General features: G+C 40.6%; 1 protein-coding gene across 2 annotated transcripts in view; it reads right to left on the bottom strand.

Annotated features, from left to right (window-relative positions):
- The window catches only part of vps39 (VPS39 subunit of HOPS complex), a 42,576-nt gene that overhangs the window by 25,545 nt on the left and 2,691 nt on the right, over nt 1-14,340 (bottom strand). Inside the window, exons 6-13 of one of the 2 annotated variants that reach the window (XM_033643519.2) lie at nt 12,407-12,505; nt 12,192-12,284; nt 9,993-10,176; nt 5,895-6,015; nt 3,655-3,775; nt 3,218-3,344; nt 1,003-1,145; nt 677-817 (exon numbers count right to left, since the gene is read on the bottom strand). In XM_033643519.2, the coding sequence (XP_033499410.1) occupies nt 677-817; nt 1,003-1,145; nt 3,218-3,344; nt 3,655-3,775; nt 5,895-6,015; nt 9,993-10,176; nt 12,192-12,284; nt 12,407-12,505 (1,029 nt within the window). Of the gene's footprint in view, nt 1-676; nt 818-1,002; nt 1,146-3,217; nt 3,348-3,654; nt 3,776-5,894; nt 6,016-9,992; nt 10,177-12,191; nt 12,285-12,406; nt 12,506-14,340 lie in introns of both variants that reach the window. The other variant, XM_033643518.2, reaches the window with a different exon arrangement.

Genomic DNA, 14,340 nt, shown 5'->3' on the forward strand with positions numbered 1-14,340 from the left:
TCATTGTCATAAGACCTTCAGGGACCTCCAGGATAATCACAGCCTCCTGAAACTTTACAGCCACAAACAAGAGACCTCAGGCATTCAGAGGATGGATAGCTTTCATAGGTGTATTGACAATATGAGGGGTTCTTCACAGTTTCCAGAACAGAAGTGACTGCCATCCTATTGCCGAAAAATGCAATTCTTTCCTAAATCTCCAAATGTCAAAAGTTTTTGATGCCGAATCGCAGCATGGAATTTTCTATGGTGTTCCTAAAGGTCTTGGTATCTTAATGTGGTATTATGGAGGGATTTTTGACCACTTTTGTCAAATCTCAAGCGGTGAAAAAATGGTATGAGCCAAAAAATAGCTGCAACAACTAACGAGAGATAATTGAGCATGGGAATGGTCATCATATACTTCCATTATGTTCTAAGCCCCTATGCACTCTAAACTTGAAAGGTTTATATAGGTGCCTAACCAAAACACAATGCCTATTACAGAAATATGACGAGAAAAACTTGACACAGTGCTGAAATTAATCTACAGGCTCCCAGCTTTCAGATGATATATACTTCTTCTATGTGGCATATACTGCTAACCTGCTATCTCACCCTAAATGTTTGGCCTGAAGTGTCTCCAACCGTTAAATTACAACAAGCATTAAAAAAGAAACGATCACGTGGGCCTTACATGCAGGTAACATTTCAGCAGGGTGGTGTCAATGATCTGCAGCAGTTTTTTGCGGCTCTTAATAGTAGGCGTGCCCTCCATGAGCGGAGATGTTGTTGAAGGGTCAGAGTCATTCAGCTGTTTCACAAGATGGCTGCGTTTCTGTGAGGAAAAGGAGAAAAAAATGTGCATTGTTTTTAGACATTTTAATGCCGAAATGTTACATATAATACCTTAAAACAGAGCCTCATTCAAAGCTTAAATCCTTTACAAGGTGGGATCTGGCCAAATGTATCACTTCTATAGATTTATACATCACACACACACATGCGCACACACACACACACCTGGGTGAGATAATCGATGAGAGCGAGATGAGCCTTCTCCAGCTCTGCCCCAGACAGAGTAGGCAGAGGGTTGGGATAGTGCAGCTGCTTGCGGTAGTCTGACGGGAGCAGGTCTGGGTACAGTCCGATCACATGGGTGGGATCTGCAGAGCACAGGAGGGGAAATTTGTCACACTGTATTCCATATATGACGCTTGAGTTTGTTTAGTAGCCTTTGATTCGGAGGGAAAAGTGATTTACGGACGTAATACCAACAGAAAACATTACTAAAACATATACCATAAAAAATCTTTTAGCTGAACAGACCTGAAATCAAAAGCTCATTAGAGCGAGGAAGTCTGTCATCATTATGGAATAAATCCTCACACACACAAGATGTGACCTCATCACATGTGAATAAAAACATTTCCATAAATATACACAATAAGCACCAGATGTCTAATGGGGGCAATAAAAGACAGAAAGAAAAGAAATAGGCAGAATAAATCATGACCAGATTCACCTTAAGTGGACTCCAAAGCATAAACATAGCTCATGACAGTAAGATGGGGGAGGTTGATCAGATGGGGACAAATCCAACCTGCTCGTCAAAGCTGACAGCAGTACAAAATATTTTGTAATATATTCCACATGTCTAAGCTACGGGCAGTTGTCCTATGTAGTACATAGCGGCCATGTGTTACAGGTTAAAGTGGAAATACACAAGTTTTGTGCTTTAACTTATCATTATGAAGTAAATGTTGATTGAACAATGTGATGGCTATAGAATAAAGATGCCATCTATGTTTAGATTGGTTCTCTATAAGCCTCACTCTCACTGTGCAATTGTGTCTGCCACCAGGTACCATCCCTCAGATAAATGAAGGCTTGATTTACGGCACAAGGGATGTGCGTCAACCATTGCACATCTAAAACAGGAAGAGGTTAGCACTTTTGTTTTCCCTGGGAGTTATCAGTAGCTATCCCTAGTTACCAAAGAGTATCAGGTAAGTTCTGTGCAGTTACTAGGGCTGCCCCCTAATAATTGACCAAATGTTAGTCGACCAGAAAGGTCATTAGTCGACAAGATTACATTGGTCACTTTGTCGTATGAGAAACAAACAAACAAACAAACATGAAACTCTATTAGGGGCTGCACCTTGTCAAAATAAATCAAAACCTATATGACTGGACCATGTGTGAATTTAATTTGAAAGGACAGACACAGGAAGTGTCCACGCTCAGCAGTCAGACAGGAGTCAGGTTAATTCCCAGGGCTGGTACCTGTGGTTATTCCACAGGCTAGTTAATAACATGTCGGGCAGGAAATCCAAAGTGTGGGATCATTTTGAGAAGGTGAAGGACGAACCCAAGGTGATATGTAAACTCATCTTCATTGGTCGACTACAAACATGACGTATCATCTGAAACATGGAAGTAGCTACATGCCCATTAGCCCACAGCGTCATTAACAGGCGGCTCGCTCAGTGTGTGATGTGCACTTGTAGATAAAATATAGGCCTATATTAATGAAGGTTCATTAGTACGGTTTTGTATTTCTCTGTAATGTAGCACAGTGTTAACAATGTTACTGATACTATTCTTTCTCACACCTTCTACTCAAACCACTGTGTTGCCCCACCCAAAATATATAAGTTAAGCAAAATGTTCTGAATGAAATAAAGTTCCCTCGAGTTATCAGTGATGCAGTTTATATGTCTTAAGCTTTTGTTGTGAAAGGTAAGAAAGGAAGGAGTGAAGCTGCAAGGTGCTGCCATCAACAATGTGGGAAGCAATGAAGAGTTTGTCGTCTTAGTGCAGACTATGGAGGCTCCTTGTTTTTACCAGACGTGGGTGCAAGAAATTGTTTTGCAAGTCACAAGTAAGCCTCTAGTCTTTGAACTCAAGTCCACATCACTGGTTATTAAATAACTACCCTCAAAAGTATAGATGCAACTCATAACCCTTGGCTACATTACTTTCCCCAGTAGGGCAAATGGCGGACAGGTGAACGACCGAAGTAACTGTGGAAACTGTGCTAGTTGCTGGGCTCTGATCCGGTTGTCTCTGCAACAGTGGTGTCAACAATAATACCACTTGGGTATGGGGGTAAAAAAGGTCTGTTTCCACTTAAAAAAACAACAACATTGCATCACATACAAACAGCTCAAAGTCTGACTCTGTCTTACAAATCTGGCCTGAACCGTCTGGGAACTTGTTGGGAGGAGAGACCTACCTGTGCCAAGCTTGGCAAACACCTGCATGGAGTCATCAAATCTCTTCTGACAAAACAGATTGAAGGCATAGAGATTCTGGATGTGATGTATCTGCTGCTTCTTATCACCATCTGAATCATCCTTCATCTTCTGGCAAAAATAAAAAGAATAGAAAAGCAAAAATTTCATTATGATACAGCAAAATGCCTTTGGGTTTATTCTCAGAATGCTCGCTTTCCAAGAATGTGAACCCCACATGAATGGCCTTTTTTATTCTTCAAAGAGCCCCTGGAAAGCTACAGTAGATAGCCAGATAAGCTGACAATAGAGCCATGAAAATTTTACTGTTTCAACGCACTGCTCCTAATCAAGATAAGTGATTTTAGTGTTCCATCCCCCGAGCTACAGCATCAATTGAATCTTAAGGAATTAATAAGAGAGTGGTTCTGCTGCTTACCGCCAGCTGCAGAGCCAGCTCGAACTGCTTGTCCTGAAGAAGCTGCCGTATCTGGCTGGCGATTGACACGGGCACCAGGCGCCACACAAAGTGATTGCTGGCAACATACACAATATTTTGCCTGTGAAAGATAAGAGGAGAAAACAAGATTAGAGAGAATAGGTTGGAACAAAAGTGTTTTCTTTCTAAGGAGGAACGGACATTATCAGTATCACTATCATGAGAAACAGAATCCAGGATGGGCACGATTAATCATGCATGATGCTCTTGTAAGGATGTTATGCACAGGACTCAGAGTGGTAGCTGTCAAATAAGACACCATTTATTATTAAATTTGTAACTTGAAGCCTGGAGTCTTGCAGTAGCTTCTGTAGGTTTGTTTTCACCTCAAAAATACTGCAGCAAAGATATCTGCTCATTTCTTTCTAATATTGTGAAAGTTTTCTTGTTTTAATGAGATTTTTTGCACATTATAATGAGATATTTTCATTTTTTATTTCATTATGGCATGCTTCTTGTTATCACATGCCAATTTTTACAAGAACATTTTCTTTTATTTATTTATTTATTTTACCTTTACTTAACCAGGAAGTCCCACTGAGATTGAAATTTTACAAGAGAGACCTGGCTGAGGTAGCAGCCAATCAAAACATAATACAAAAATCCAAAATAAAACAACAAATATTCAAACATAGTGGCCTCTCAGGGAAAAACAAGCACATGTCTCTGTCGCCACATTCTTTATGATGCCCTTAAATTCATCAATGGATTGTTCCATGTCCAAGGGGCAGAGTAGAAGAATGCAGGTTTCCCCAGATCTGTTAAAACCCAGGGTTCATTAAAAATCAACCACCTGGAGGAGCGTAGCTAGACTCACAAGTCAGTCTTTAGACGCTTTGCTTAACTAAAGACTGATGTCTTTCTCCCTGATTTTGTGTTTAGATGGGTGGATACAATTTCAGAGTTTACAAAAACTCCCTATGTTGCAGAACCAATAGCAAATCTGCAGGGCGGTCCTTTGGTGGCTCGCTGAACTCTTGTGCTCGTAAACATAGTCCGACTGCGTTAAAAGTTTTAAACAAAATCGCTGTAAGTCCTTCATTTCCACAATCTTGTGGACTGAGCACGTTTGATAAAACGGAGTTAAATCTCTCGGCATCCATTTTCAAGCTCTCTGTGTGTTTGTGTCCTTGCGGACGAGAAAAGGGGGAGCGCACATTTCCAGGAGGGGTGTACTTTTCAAAAATGCAAGAGGCGTTGCTTTGTTGCCGGCCGTTTTCTCCGGTGTGTTAAACACACTTTAGAAAGGAGTGTCCCCAGACTATCAGAAGGCGGAGATCTCTGATTGTCTGGTGGCGAGACTAGACCGTAGCTGGTAACTACCAGAGCTGACACACAGAAGGGTGCAGAGGTAGGCTGAAAGTTTGCCCAATACTGCTTTATAGATAAAAATATACCAGTGCTGTTGTCTGCAAGTGGTCACCAAATCATAAAGAATGCAGTGATGAGTAAGTGATTTTGCATTTGTTATAAAATGCAGAGATGCATGGTACACTAATCAAGGCTACGTAAAATGGAGGAGGTTGCATACATATACAATATGTCACTGTAATCAATCTCTCAGAAAAGTAGCTTCCACAAGTTTTCTCTTAGCACTCAAAGTAAAGCAGGACTTATTTCTAAAATAAAAGCCAGTCTTCACTTTAAGCTTCCTAACTAGAATAGCAATATGTACGTTAAATGAAAGCATGTCATCTATCCACATACCTAAGTACAGAAGTGAAGATGCTAAAATCATCAAGAAACTGTGAGGGAGCTTTTGAGAAGACCATGAACTTAGTTTTCTGAGCATTTAAAGTAAATTTCAAACTCAAAAGAGCAGTCTGTAATAACTGAAATGAAGTCTGATATATTATAAAAACAAGAAATGTTTGTCATTATAACATGATAAGTTGTCATGATAGTAGTATAAGTTATGTTGCTGTAACATGACACTTCTATATGGTAACACACAATTCATTATTCTCACATTCTTTATGAGGTACAAAAATGCAGCCGACATGATGTAAAAGGTCGCACTTATAGATAAAAGTAAACACCTAACATCCACAAAATGTGTTTGTGCTTTAGTTTGGTCAGATTTAGGTATTCTAACTACATTTTGAAAGTGTGTATAGGTCCCTTTGCAAGGGGTAAGTTGCCTATCCTATACGGATTTCAGTTTACTGATGAGATCTTACCCTGCTGAGGTGATGAAGCGAGGTCTCTGCAGCTCCACGCTCTGCACCAGCAACCTCGGCTCAAAAGTCCGGATCTCCACGTACCGAGGGAGAACAGCTATGATGTACGGAGGCTGGTGTTCTGAGAACATTTCAAAAAAGACAAGTGTTAAAATCTGTGTGCTCATTGTTCAAAACCAAACTGCCACATGTATAAACGTCTTCAAATTGCTGAGGTGACGTTTTTAAATTGTTTTCTGGACTCCCATGTGAGCTTCTCTGGAAATACTAATTATAATTTCAAGAGATGCTCACAGCGACTTTATCTTCTTAGGAAACTCAGTGGCCTTGGTGTTAGTCAGCAGGTTTAGAATGAGTGTACAAGACTATGGTTGAGAGTGTTTTAGTTTTTCATCTTCCTACCTGGTTGAGTCATCTTCACTGTACATCCAAGAACAAACTCTCTAGGACTGTGACAATGTCAAATAAAATTGTTGGCAAGCCACAAAAGCCAAAGGACAAAGAGGAAAGCGAGGCATATCTTGGCAGATAGCCCCCATCCTCTCTTCAGCCAGTCTGAGCTCTTGAATTCGGGGAGTTGTTATAGAGTCCCTGCGGCAACCAAAAATGTATTCAAGAAGTCTGTCATCCCCACTGCCATCAGTATCCTTCACTCAACAAAATGACTACACACAATGAGCTGATTTAATGTGCTTAAGTGTTTTGTAATGACTTTATTTGCTTGTCCTACTGATTATTTGCTTTTTTTCAGTGTTGTCTTTTGTGTTTGGTGAGCTGAAGACAAATTCCCGCCCCTTACTTTTCTGTCGATCTAGTCATCAGTTAAAAGACTTTATTGTTTCAGCTCTACTACCAATTGCATGTTTGATGTCCTTCCAACCTAAACTCTCTGTCTTGAGAAAAGGTGCCTCAGTTGTGACTATGGAGAGGAGACCTTGAGGCTAATGGGGCAGGAAATCCAGCAGGAGACAGCCATCTAAACCAGCATGAGGTTGGACTCTAGATTTGGGATGGACTGCGCCCACAGGGCAGAGCCAAGGTCCTCTGCTCCAGCCACGAACAGCTAGGACGGTCAGTTAGATGCATTTTAAACTGACCAGCACTCATCCTGTGCTGGTGCATGCCAAAGCCTCAATGTTGACCATATCAAAACAAGGAAATTGCAAACTGTATGAAACCACCGCTTGGAGGCTTCATTTCCCCTTCATATTGTTCCTGTCTGCATTCTGATGAGCACAGAAAGAGGAGCCTTTCAGACGACGCGAGAGCTCATCTGCATCGCTTCTGTCACAAAGCTCATTAGTAACCCAGATCTGCTGTGTCTTAGTCACGGGGTAAAATATCTAAAATTATATCCTCTTTTGACATGTGGAAAACAGCAGCACAGCTCAGACGGAGTGGAAAGAAAGAGTCTGGGGAGGGGAAGGAAAGCTTGAGGAAGAGGAAAGAAGAGACAGACAGCAGATGACAATGGCAATATTTAGGCCAAGTGCTTCGTCAGGTGTTGAGCAGGTTTGATCACATTGCAGTTACTGGATATTAAAACGATTGGTGTGACAAGACGAGAACAAACTGTACTATTACAGGCACAGGCAGAGTCAACATACAGTACACACAAGTCGTTTAAATCAAATAGCAGTATAATGAAGACTTCGCACAGACACAGTGAGCTTCATATAATTCAACAGATTGACACATGATCAACAGAACGGAACTGAAACTTCTATCAAATGATGGTAAAAGAGGAAGGTTCGCCTCAGATTATTCTCACACTCGTGCTCAAACAGTTTCAATTGTGATATTTTAGGCGGTGACTGTGACAAAAACCAGCATGTGTCCTGAAAAGGGTACATTTTACACCATTCACTGTAATCAACCACCATAACTGAGCTCTCCACAGCAGCTTGTTTTCCATGCTGATGTGCCAAAATGCTGAAAACCTGTTTCTCCTTATGGTGTTTCCTCGTTTCATCATTGAGGTTTTTCTCTTTCCAGTGCAGAAGGGTTATTATCATAGGCATCTGGCAAAGTGGCACACAGTGCAGCGCAACTGTCACTGCTAGTTTCATTCTGATGCAGGTGTCATTTCATGGCCAGCGCCCACATTGTGTAAGTAGCTTGTGCCCATCTGTGCGCAAATGGGCGTGTAGGTCTTACAATGAGGCGTGGGCAGGCACTTGTTGGTGTGTTGATATATTGAGGCAGCAGAAAACGCTTGTGACATTGACCAACAGGAACCTGGTTTTACGTCAGAATGGCACAGTGTTTTCCTGCTGTTTAAAGGGCTCATTATTAAGGCAGTAAGATGTACCTATATAGACGTGTTCACAAAGTACACACACAGTAGTTTCGTGGCCAGACCTTACTTCACAGTGCTGTGTGAGTGCTAGAGAAAGGTCTGGAATCCCTGATTTTCTCTCTGCTATCGGAGGAAAAAAACACTCTGGCTTGTTTTTGTTTCTTTAAACCAATCACAGTCGTGTTGGGCCGCACTCAGGATGCAGCAACAGTGCTCTTGCAAAAGAAAACGCCACAAAAAACATTAACAGCCGCATATCATTGTGTAATTCAACATTAATTGATGTAAAAGACAAACATAATTTAATAATCGTGTAAAGAAAAAAAAAACACATATGTTGCGGCTTCATCAGGCTCATGATGAAGCTGCAAGCGAAACGCGTTGCTCTATTAAATCCTTGATCCTCTTTCAAAGTCCTGTCTGGTGTGCGGTATGTAGCCACAACATATGTGTTTTTTTTCTTTACACGTTTATACTTTTGCCACAGTACCAGCACCTTGATTTCGGCTGTGCACGGGCATTTTTCTATTTTTGATAATTTAATAATCTTAGAGGTGAAGCCTGACTAAAGCTCTGGAGGAACTCACTGGACCTGTTAAAACCACAGATGATTTGCTAGCTGTGTGTGGTTCCAGCAGAACATTATTACAGTGATGTCACAGGACCTCGTGTGAAGTGGAACAGATCTGTACATTTGTGAAGTCACTGTCACTGGCGCACGCTGCCGCCAGAGTCAAAAAGAAGTTGGCAAATCACCTCTGACTGGCCGTGTTAGAAAACGGATCAACATCGAGGGCACAAGAATCCTGTGTGAGTCTGGGCTTTTCCGAGGTGCATTCAGAAGTCGTTTTATTCACTGTAGATCTTAACAACATTCCACCGAAACAACAAAGAAAGCATGCCTTACTGCACTATCCAAGTCTCCATCAAAACTTGCCAGTTTTAGCTTTAGGCTGTAAGCTCGGAGGTTGTTGTTTCCCGTAGCAAAGAGGATCTGGAAACAGTAACATGTAGATAGTGGAGGGAAAAGAGAATGCCTGCCAGTTTATTTCTGTTTCTTCTGTCAGGTTTATAACTACAGTTCTTTGTTCTGCTGCTTTTAATATCGCACCATATTTTCTGCTGTGACATCAGTGCTCCTACTGCATAACTCTCAGCAGCTTCTCCAATTTACTGCATCGATCATGGAAACAGCAATATGTCAGCTGCAGGTGCATCAGGGTTTTCAAGGCAATGGGGGAAAAACACTCTTACTTTGCGCCCAGATTTTGCGCCGTTCAGCAAAAGTGGAGTTGGACACTATGCACTTTAGACCATGTGATATAGATCGTTTAAACAAGGCCCATCGTCTTCAGCAATTCAATACCTGCGTACTGTAGATACAGATAAACTCTAATAAAATATGTCTGTTAATGTGTGAAGGTTTTACTATTCAGAAAGTGTGTTAAGAAAAGAAAACAAGAAAAATAAAAAGTAACATGATTTTGTTTTTCCTTGAGTGAAATCGACTGGCAGGGGGTGACACATTTTGGCAAAACATCTTTTGTATTATCTGGCAGACCAACCCACTTAGAGAGCTGAGGAAGGATTTTTGGCTCTTGTATCTCAGCATGTGTGTGTCCTTTTGACTTTGCTGTCAGTTCCTATCAATATCGAATGCAAGTTAACTCCAGCAGAGACATCGGGAGTCATTAAAACAATAGAAGCAGCGACTTGGGCTGGGTATATAGTTGCTTGTTTTACATAAAAGTAGAAATAGAACAGCAGAAACAGTGAATATGAAAATGTCTCTGTCTTACCCATAGCTATAGGGATGTCTGTCCAGTTCAGGGCACATTTCTGGGTGCAAATGCCTTCTTCATTTAGCACTACGGTTAAGTCATCCTGGCCAACAGCCACCTTCCCATCAGCCAGCGGTGCAACCAAAGGCTCCAACTGTTTCCCTGTGGGGAAAAGCTCCTTGATGGAGCCACGGCCATCCATCTGATTGACAGGGAGACGGTTTGAGTGAGCCAGAAGAATCTATTAAAAACATCTTACAAACTTCACCTACAAGGTCATTTATGCAGTGCGTTAGACAAACAATAAAACAACTTTAAAGAGAAGCTGATTAGACTGGCAATAACACTACCAAACATTAGTTCATAATAAAAATAACAGGAGAAAGTGAGAAGCCCAAAATAAACACAAATTCAAGGACAACAAAACAGATGGGAACTAATTATACAACAGCCTGCTTCCAAACTTTTAAGAAGTGGTATAAAAAGATGATTTTAATAGAGCACTTCAACCGCAAAGTGATCATTTGTATATCAATTACTCAGCGCCTGTTACCTTGAAATTGTGAGGATAATTTTGTTTTTCTCCTCTGCCCCCTCGGTGAACACAGAATCCAAAAAAGGCGAACGTTCTTCATGTATTAAAATAATCAGAGTCCACAACAGCAAAACTTTATCAAAACATCCACTCACAAACTCTCACACAACTCATACAATATAATCTAAGTCTAATTTATCCAGCTGTACGCTCAGTACTTCCCAGAAGACACACACTTTCTCTGTAACACTGAAATGTAAAAGACTTCTGCCTATGAGCAGCATGCCAAGTAGCCATGCATGAGACCGTTCGTAGTGAGCTGTTTAAAATCTGTTTTAGCAAAACGGCATATGTTTGGGAAGCACTGAGCATGTGACTGGATAAATGAGATGTGGATTATATGGCACGGCTTGTTTGAGAATTTATGAACAGATGTTTTGATATAGTTTTGCTGTTGTTCAATGAGGTCCCAATTTACTTTTAGCGTTTTTTTGGATTCTTCATTCACCGTGGAGGCATGTGAGAAAAACAAAGTTTACCTCTTGAGTTAAAGGTAACATGTGGTTAGTAACTGTGATACAAGTGGTCCTTTTTTGGGTTCTCCTTTAACCGTTTGAAACCTGAAGTGAAATCACTTTTCTTGTGCTGCTTTAAGTTGCCTTTCGCAAGTATTTAAACCTTTGAACCCTCGAAAAATGGTGCAATTTCTTAAAAAAAGAAAATTATTTTAAAAAAGAATAGAAAAAACTTCATAATTATTACTATTATTATTATTATTATTATTAGTAGTAGTAGTAGTAGTATTGTTACATTTTAAAATTAAGTTAGAAAATTATTGTTGTTTTTAAGTACTCTTTGACTCCAGGTCATTTCCTGTGTTGTTGTTGTTTTTTTAACTAATTTTCTTGTTTTTAATTTTCCTACTTTTTATGAATTTTCTTAATTTTCCTATTTTATTTTATTTTTTTTACTAATTTCCTTGTTTTTAATTTCCCTTTTTTTAACTAATTTTCTTGTTTTTAATTTTTCTATTATTACTAATTTTCTTGTTTTTAATTTTCCTATTATTACTAATTTTCTTGTTTTTTAATTTTCTCTCTTTCTCTTTCTCTCTTTTTTTTAAACTTACTTTTGGGGGTTATCTTTCATTGCTCATTGCCTTCATCACATGTTTTTAAAAGAAATCCTGCCAATTTGCAAAGATTAAAGTGATAGTACTTTCAAAACCTGTCTGAATGGTCCCTGCAAAATGTTTGTAATTTCATTCTTCACAGAGAATAAAAGATTCAAGCCAGTTCATGCAAGAGTCATGACAGAGTCAAGTCTGTTCCCAAAGGCTGCACATGAACGACAGAAGACTTATTTTTTGTTTTGAGCAATATTCTGGAAATAATATGATGGTTAAGAACAAACTGAGCGTACAGATGAGCTGTAGAGAAGTGAATTAAGCTGCTGGAGTGGTTTAAGTGGTTTCTCTGGATGTTTTGATACTTTAAAACCCACTCTCACCACTAAAGAACACACTACAACCCTTTCACAGCCTTCTTGGATGTCTAAGAGAGACTCTGTGGGATGAGTTTTTTATATTGAAAGGATTATGGGTAGAGTTAAGTTGCAGGTTGCTACAGATAAGAGAAGCTGAGTGTAAAAAGCTTGGTGTTATCCTTTCATGTAACACATACCCGAATGAGGTAATAGTCTCGTTTGAAACCGACACATATGGAGTTTTCACACCAAGCCATGGACTTTGGAATATCTGGTGCACCAAAGTCCCCCTGACAGACAAAAAGAAAACATTAAGATGATTAAATGTGTCAATGGATGGGTAAAAAAACAAACCTCTAAACTTGGATCATACTGCAGTGAGTCACACGAGCTCAAATAGACTTTATTTTACCTGCAGCTCGTGGAACTCTCTGTCCTTCCAGTAATACAGCTGGAGTTTCTTCTTCACTGCAACACACATTCTCAGCCTTTCCTCTCCTGTGCTGGTTTGCTGAGGACACAAGAGACAGAATATACAAGTCAGGACTTTAAATCAGGGAAAATATGAGTACAACAAAAAATATAGACACAAAAGGCGGGAAAAAAAATCATAGTTATGACTGTCTTTGACTGTGCCATAAGATTGTGTGGGAACTGTACCAGTTTTTTTTTTTTTTGGTGTTTTAGTGCTGAACATTTTTAAAACGTACTACTGTATTGACGTCTTAATGTCTCTTCCTTTCTGCAGTGTGCTGAGTCAGCTGAGGAAAAGCAAATCTAAATGTTATGGGATTGTACCTACTCTTATGCCTCCTCTTTATTTGCTTTTGTTAATTCAAGCGCTACTAAAGCATTATTAAAATGTTCAACATGATGTATTTCCTATCTTAATCCTTTAAGTCTCTTTTTTTCTAACTGCACTGAAATTAATTATGAAGAAAAGGCTGAATGGAATGTAGAAAATGTACATTAAATGGGCTGAAAGACAACAGTGAGCTCCAGGAAACAGTCTGCATTATTATTAACACTGTAATAAGTAATATATACTGGACATAAGCTGTAGTAAATCTGTCTAGACATGCAAAAGTGAAACAAACACATTTGATCCTTCTTGTGCCCAGATCTAGAAAAACACGACTATCTATATGGTTTTCCTTGCAGCCAATCGTAGCAAGTGATCTTCAGTTTAATACAGCATGTGATTTGCCGCCTACAGCAGCAGCTGAGGAGAAGTCGAGCATGGTGTATTTGACAGAGTTGGCATGTCAACGTGTTGAGATGCCACCAAATGTTACAGAGTATGACTGCACTGCACGTCTTGTGATATTCATGGACAGGATCACAAGGTGCAGCCAGGGTTAAGAAAGGGTCCGGTTTGATGACCTCAGAATTGCAACTCTGGTTTTCACAGTGTGATGTGGTTCTGTTGGCTTCATCACACCGTGACCTCCAGCATGCACTGGGGCGGGTGGCAGCCGAGTGTGAAGTGGTCGGGATGAGAGTCAGCACCTCCAAATGTGAGGCCATGGAGAGTTACTGCCTCAAGCAAGGGAGTTCAAGTATCTCAGGTCTTGTTCGCGAGTGAGGGTAGAATGGAGCGTGAGATGGATTGGCGGTTTGGTGCGGCGTCTGCAGTGATGCGGGCACTGTGCCGCGGTGAAGAGAGAGCTGAGCTGGAAGGCAAAGCTTTCGATTTACTAGTCCATCTACGTCCCAACCCTCACCTATGGTCATGAGCTCTGGGTAGTGACCGAAAGAATGAGATTGCGGATACAAGCAGCTGAAATGAACTTTTGACTCCGTGGCGTGGCTGGGCTCAGCCTTAGAGATAGGGTAAGGAGCGCAGACATCGTACAGAGACATCAGACATCAGGACTGCTGCTCCTGCGCGTCGAAAGGGGTCAGTTGAGGTGGCATCTGATCAGGACGCCTCCTGGATGCCTCCCGTTGGAGGTCGGGCATGTCCCTCTGGTAGGAGGCCCCGGGGCAGACCCAGAACACACTGGAGGGATTAATATCTCATCTGGCCTGGGAACACCTTGTCTGTTGTGGATTGTACCAACAGTTTTATTCTGAAAATGTTGGCGTGCAACCCCGTTTTGTGGACGATCAATAAGGTGCAGATATTCCTCTGTATCGCCCGTGAAGAAGAAATAAAGAAAAAGCTGAATAGAGCAGTGATTGACAACAACCCCGCCTACATTTAAGAGTACTATCTGTACTCTGAAGTACAGTGAAAATGAAAGATGTAGGGTTTAGGTACATGTCTGTACAGGTTACACGCTGGTTCTACAGGTACTGTACTGAACATTTTTGATGGAAACACAGCTTTAAGGGTACTGGTAT

The sequence above is a fragment of the Epinephelus lanceolatus genome, chromosome 15 (assembly GCF_041903045.1).
Source record: "Epinephelus lanceolatus isolate andai-2023 chromosome 15, ASM4190304v1, whole genome shotgun sequence".
NCBI classification, from domain to species: domain Eukaryota; kingdom Metazoa; phylum Chordata; class Actinopteri; order Perciformes; family Serranidae; genus Epinephelus; species Epinephelus lanceolatus.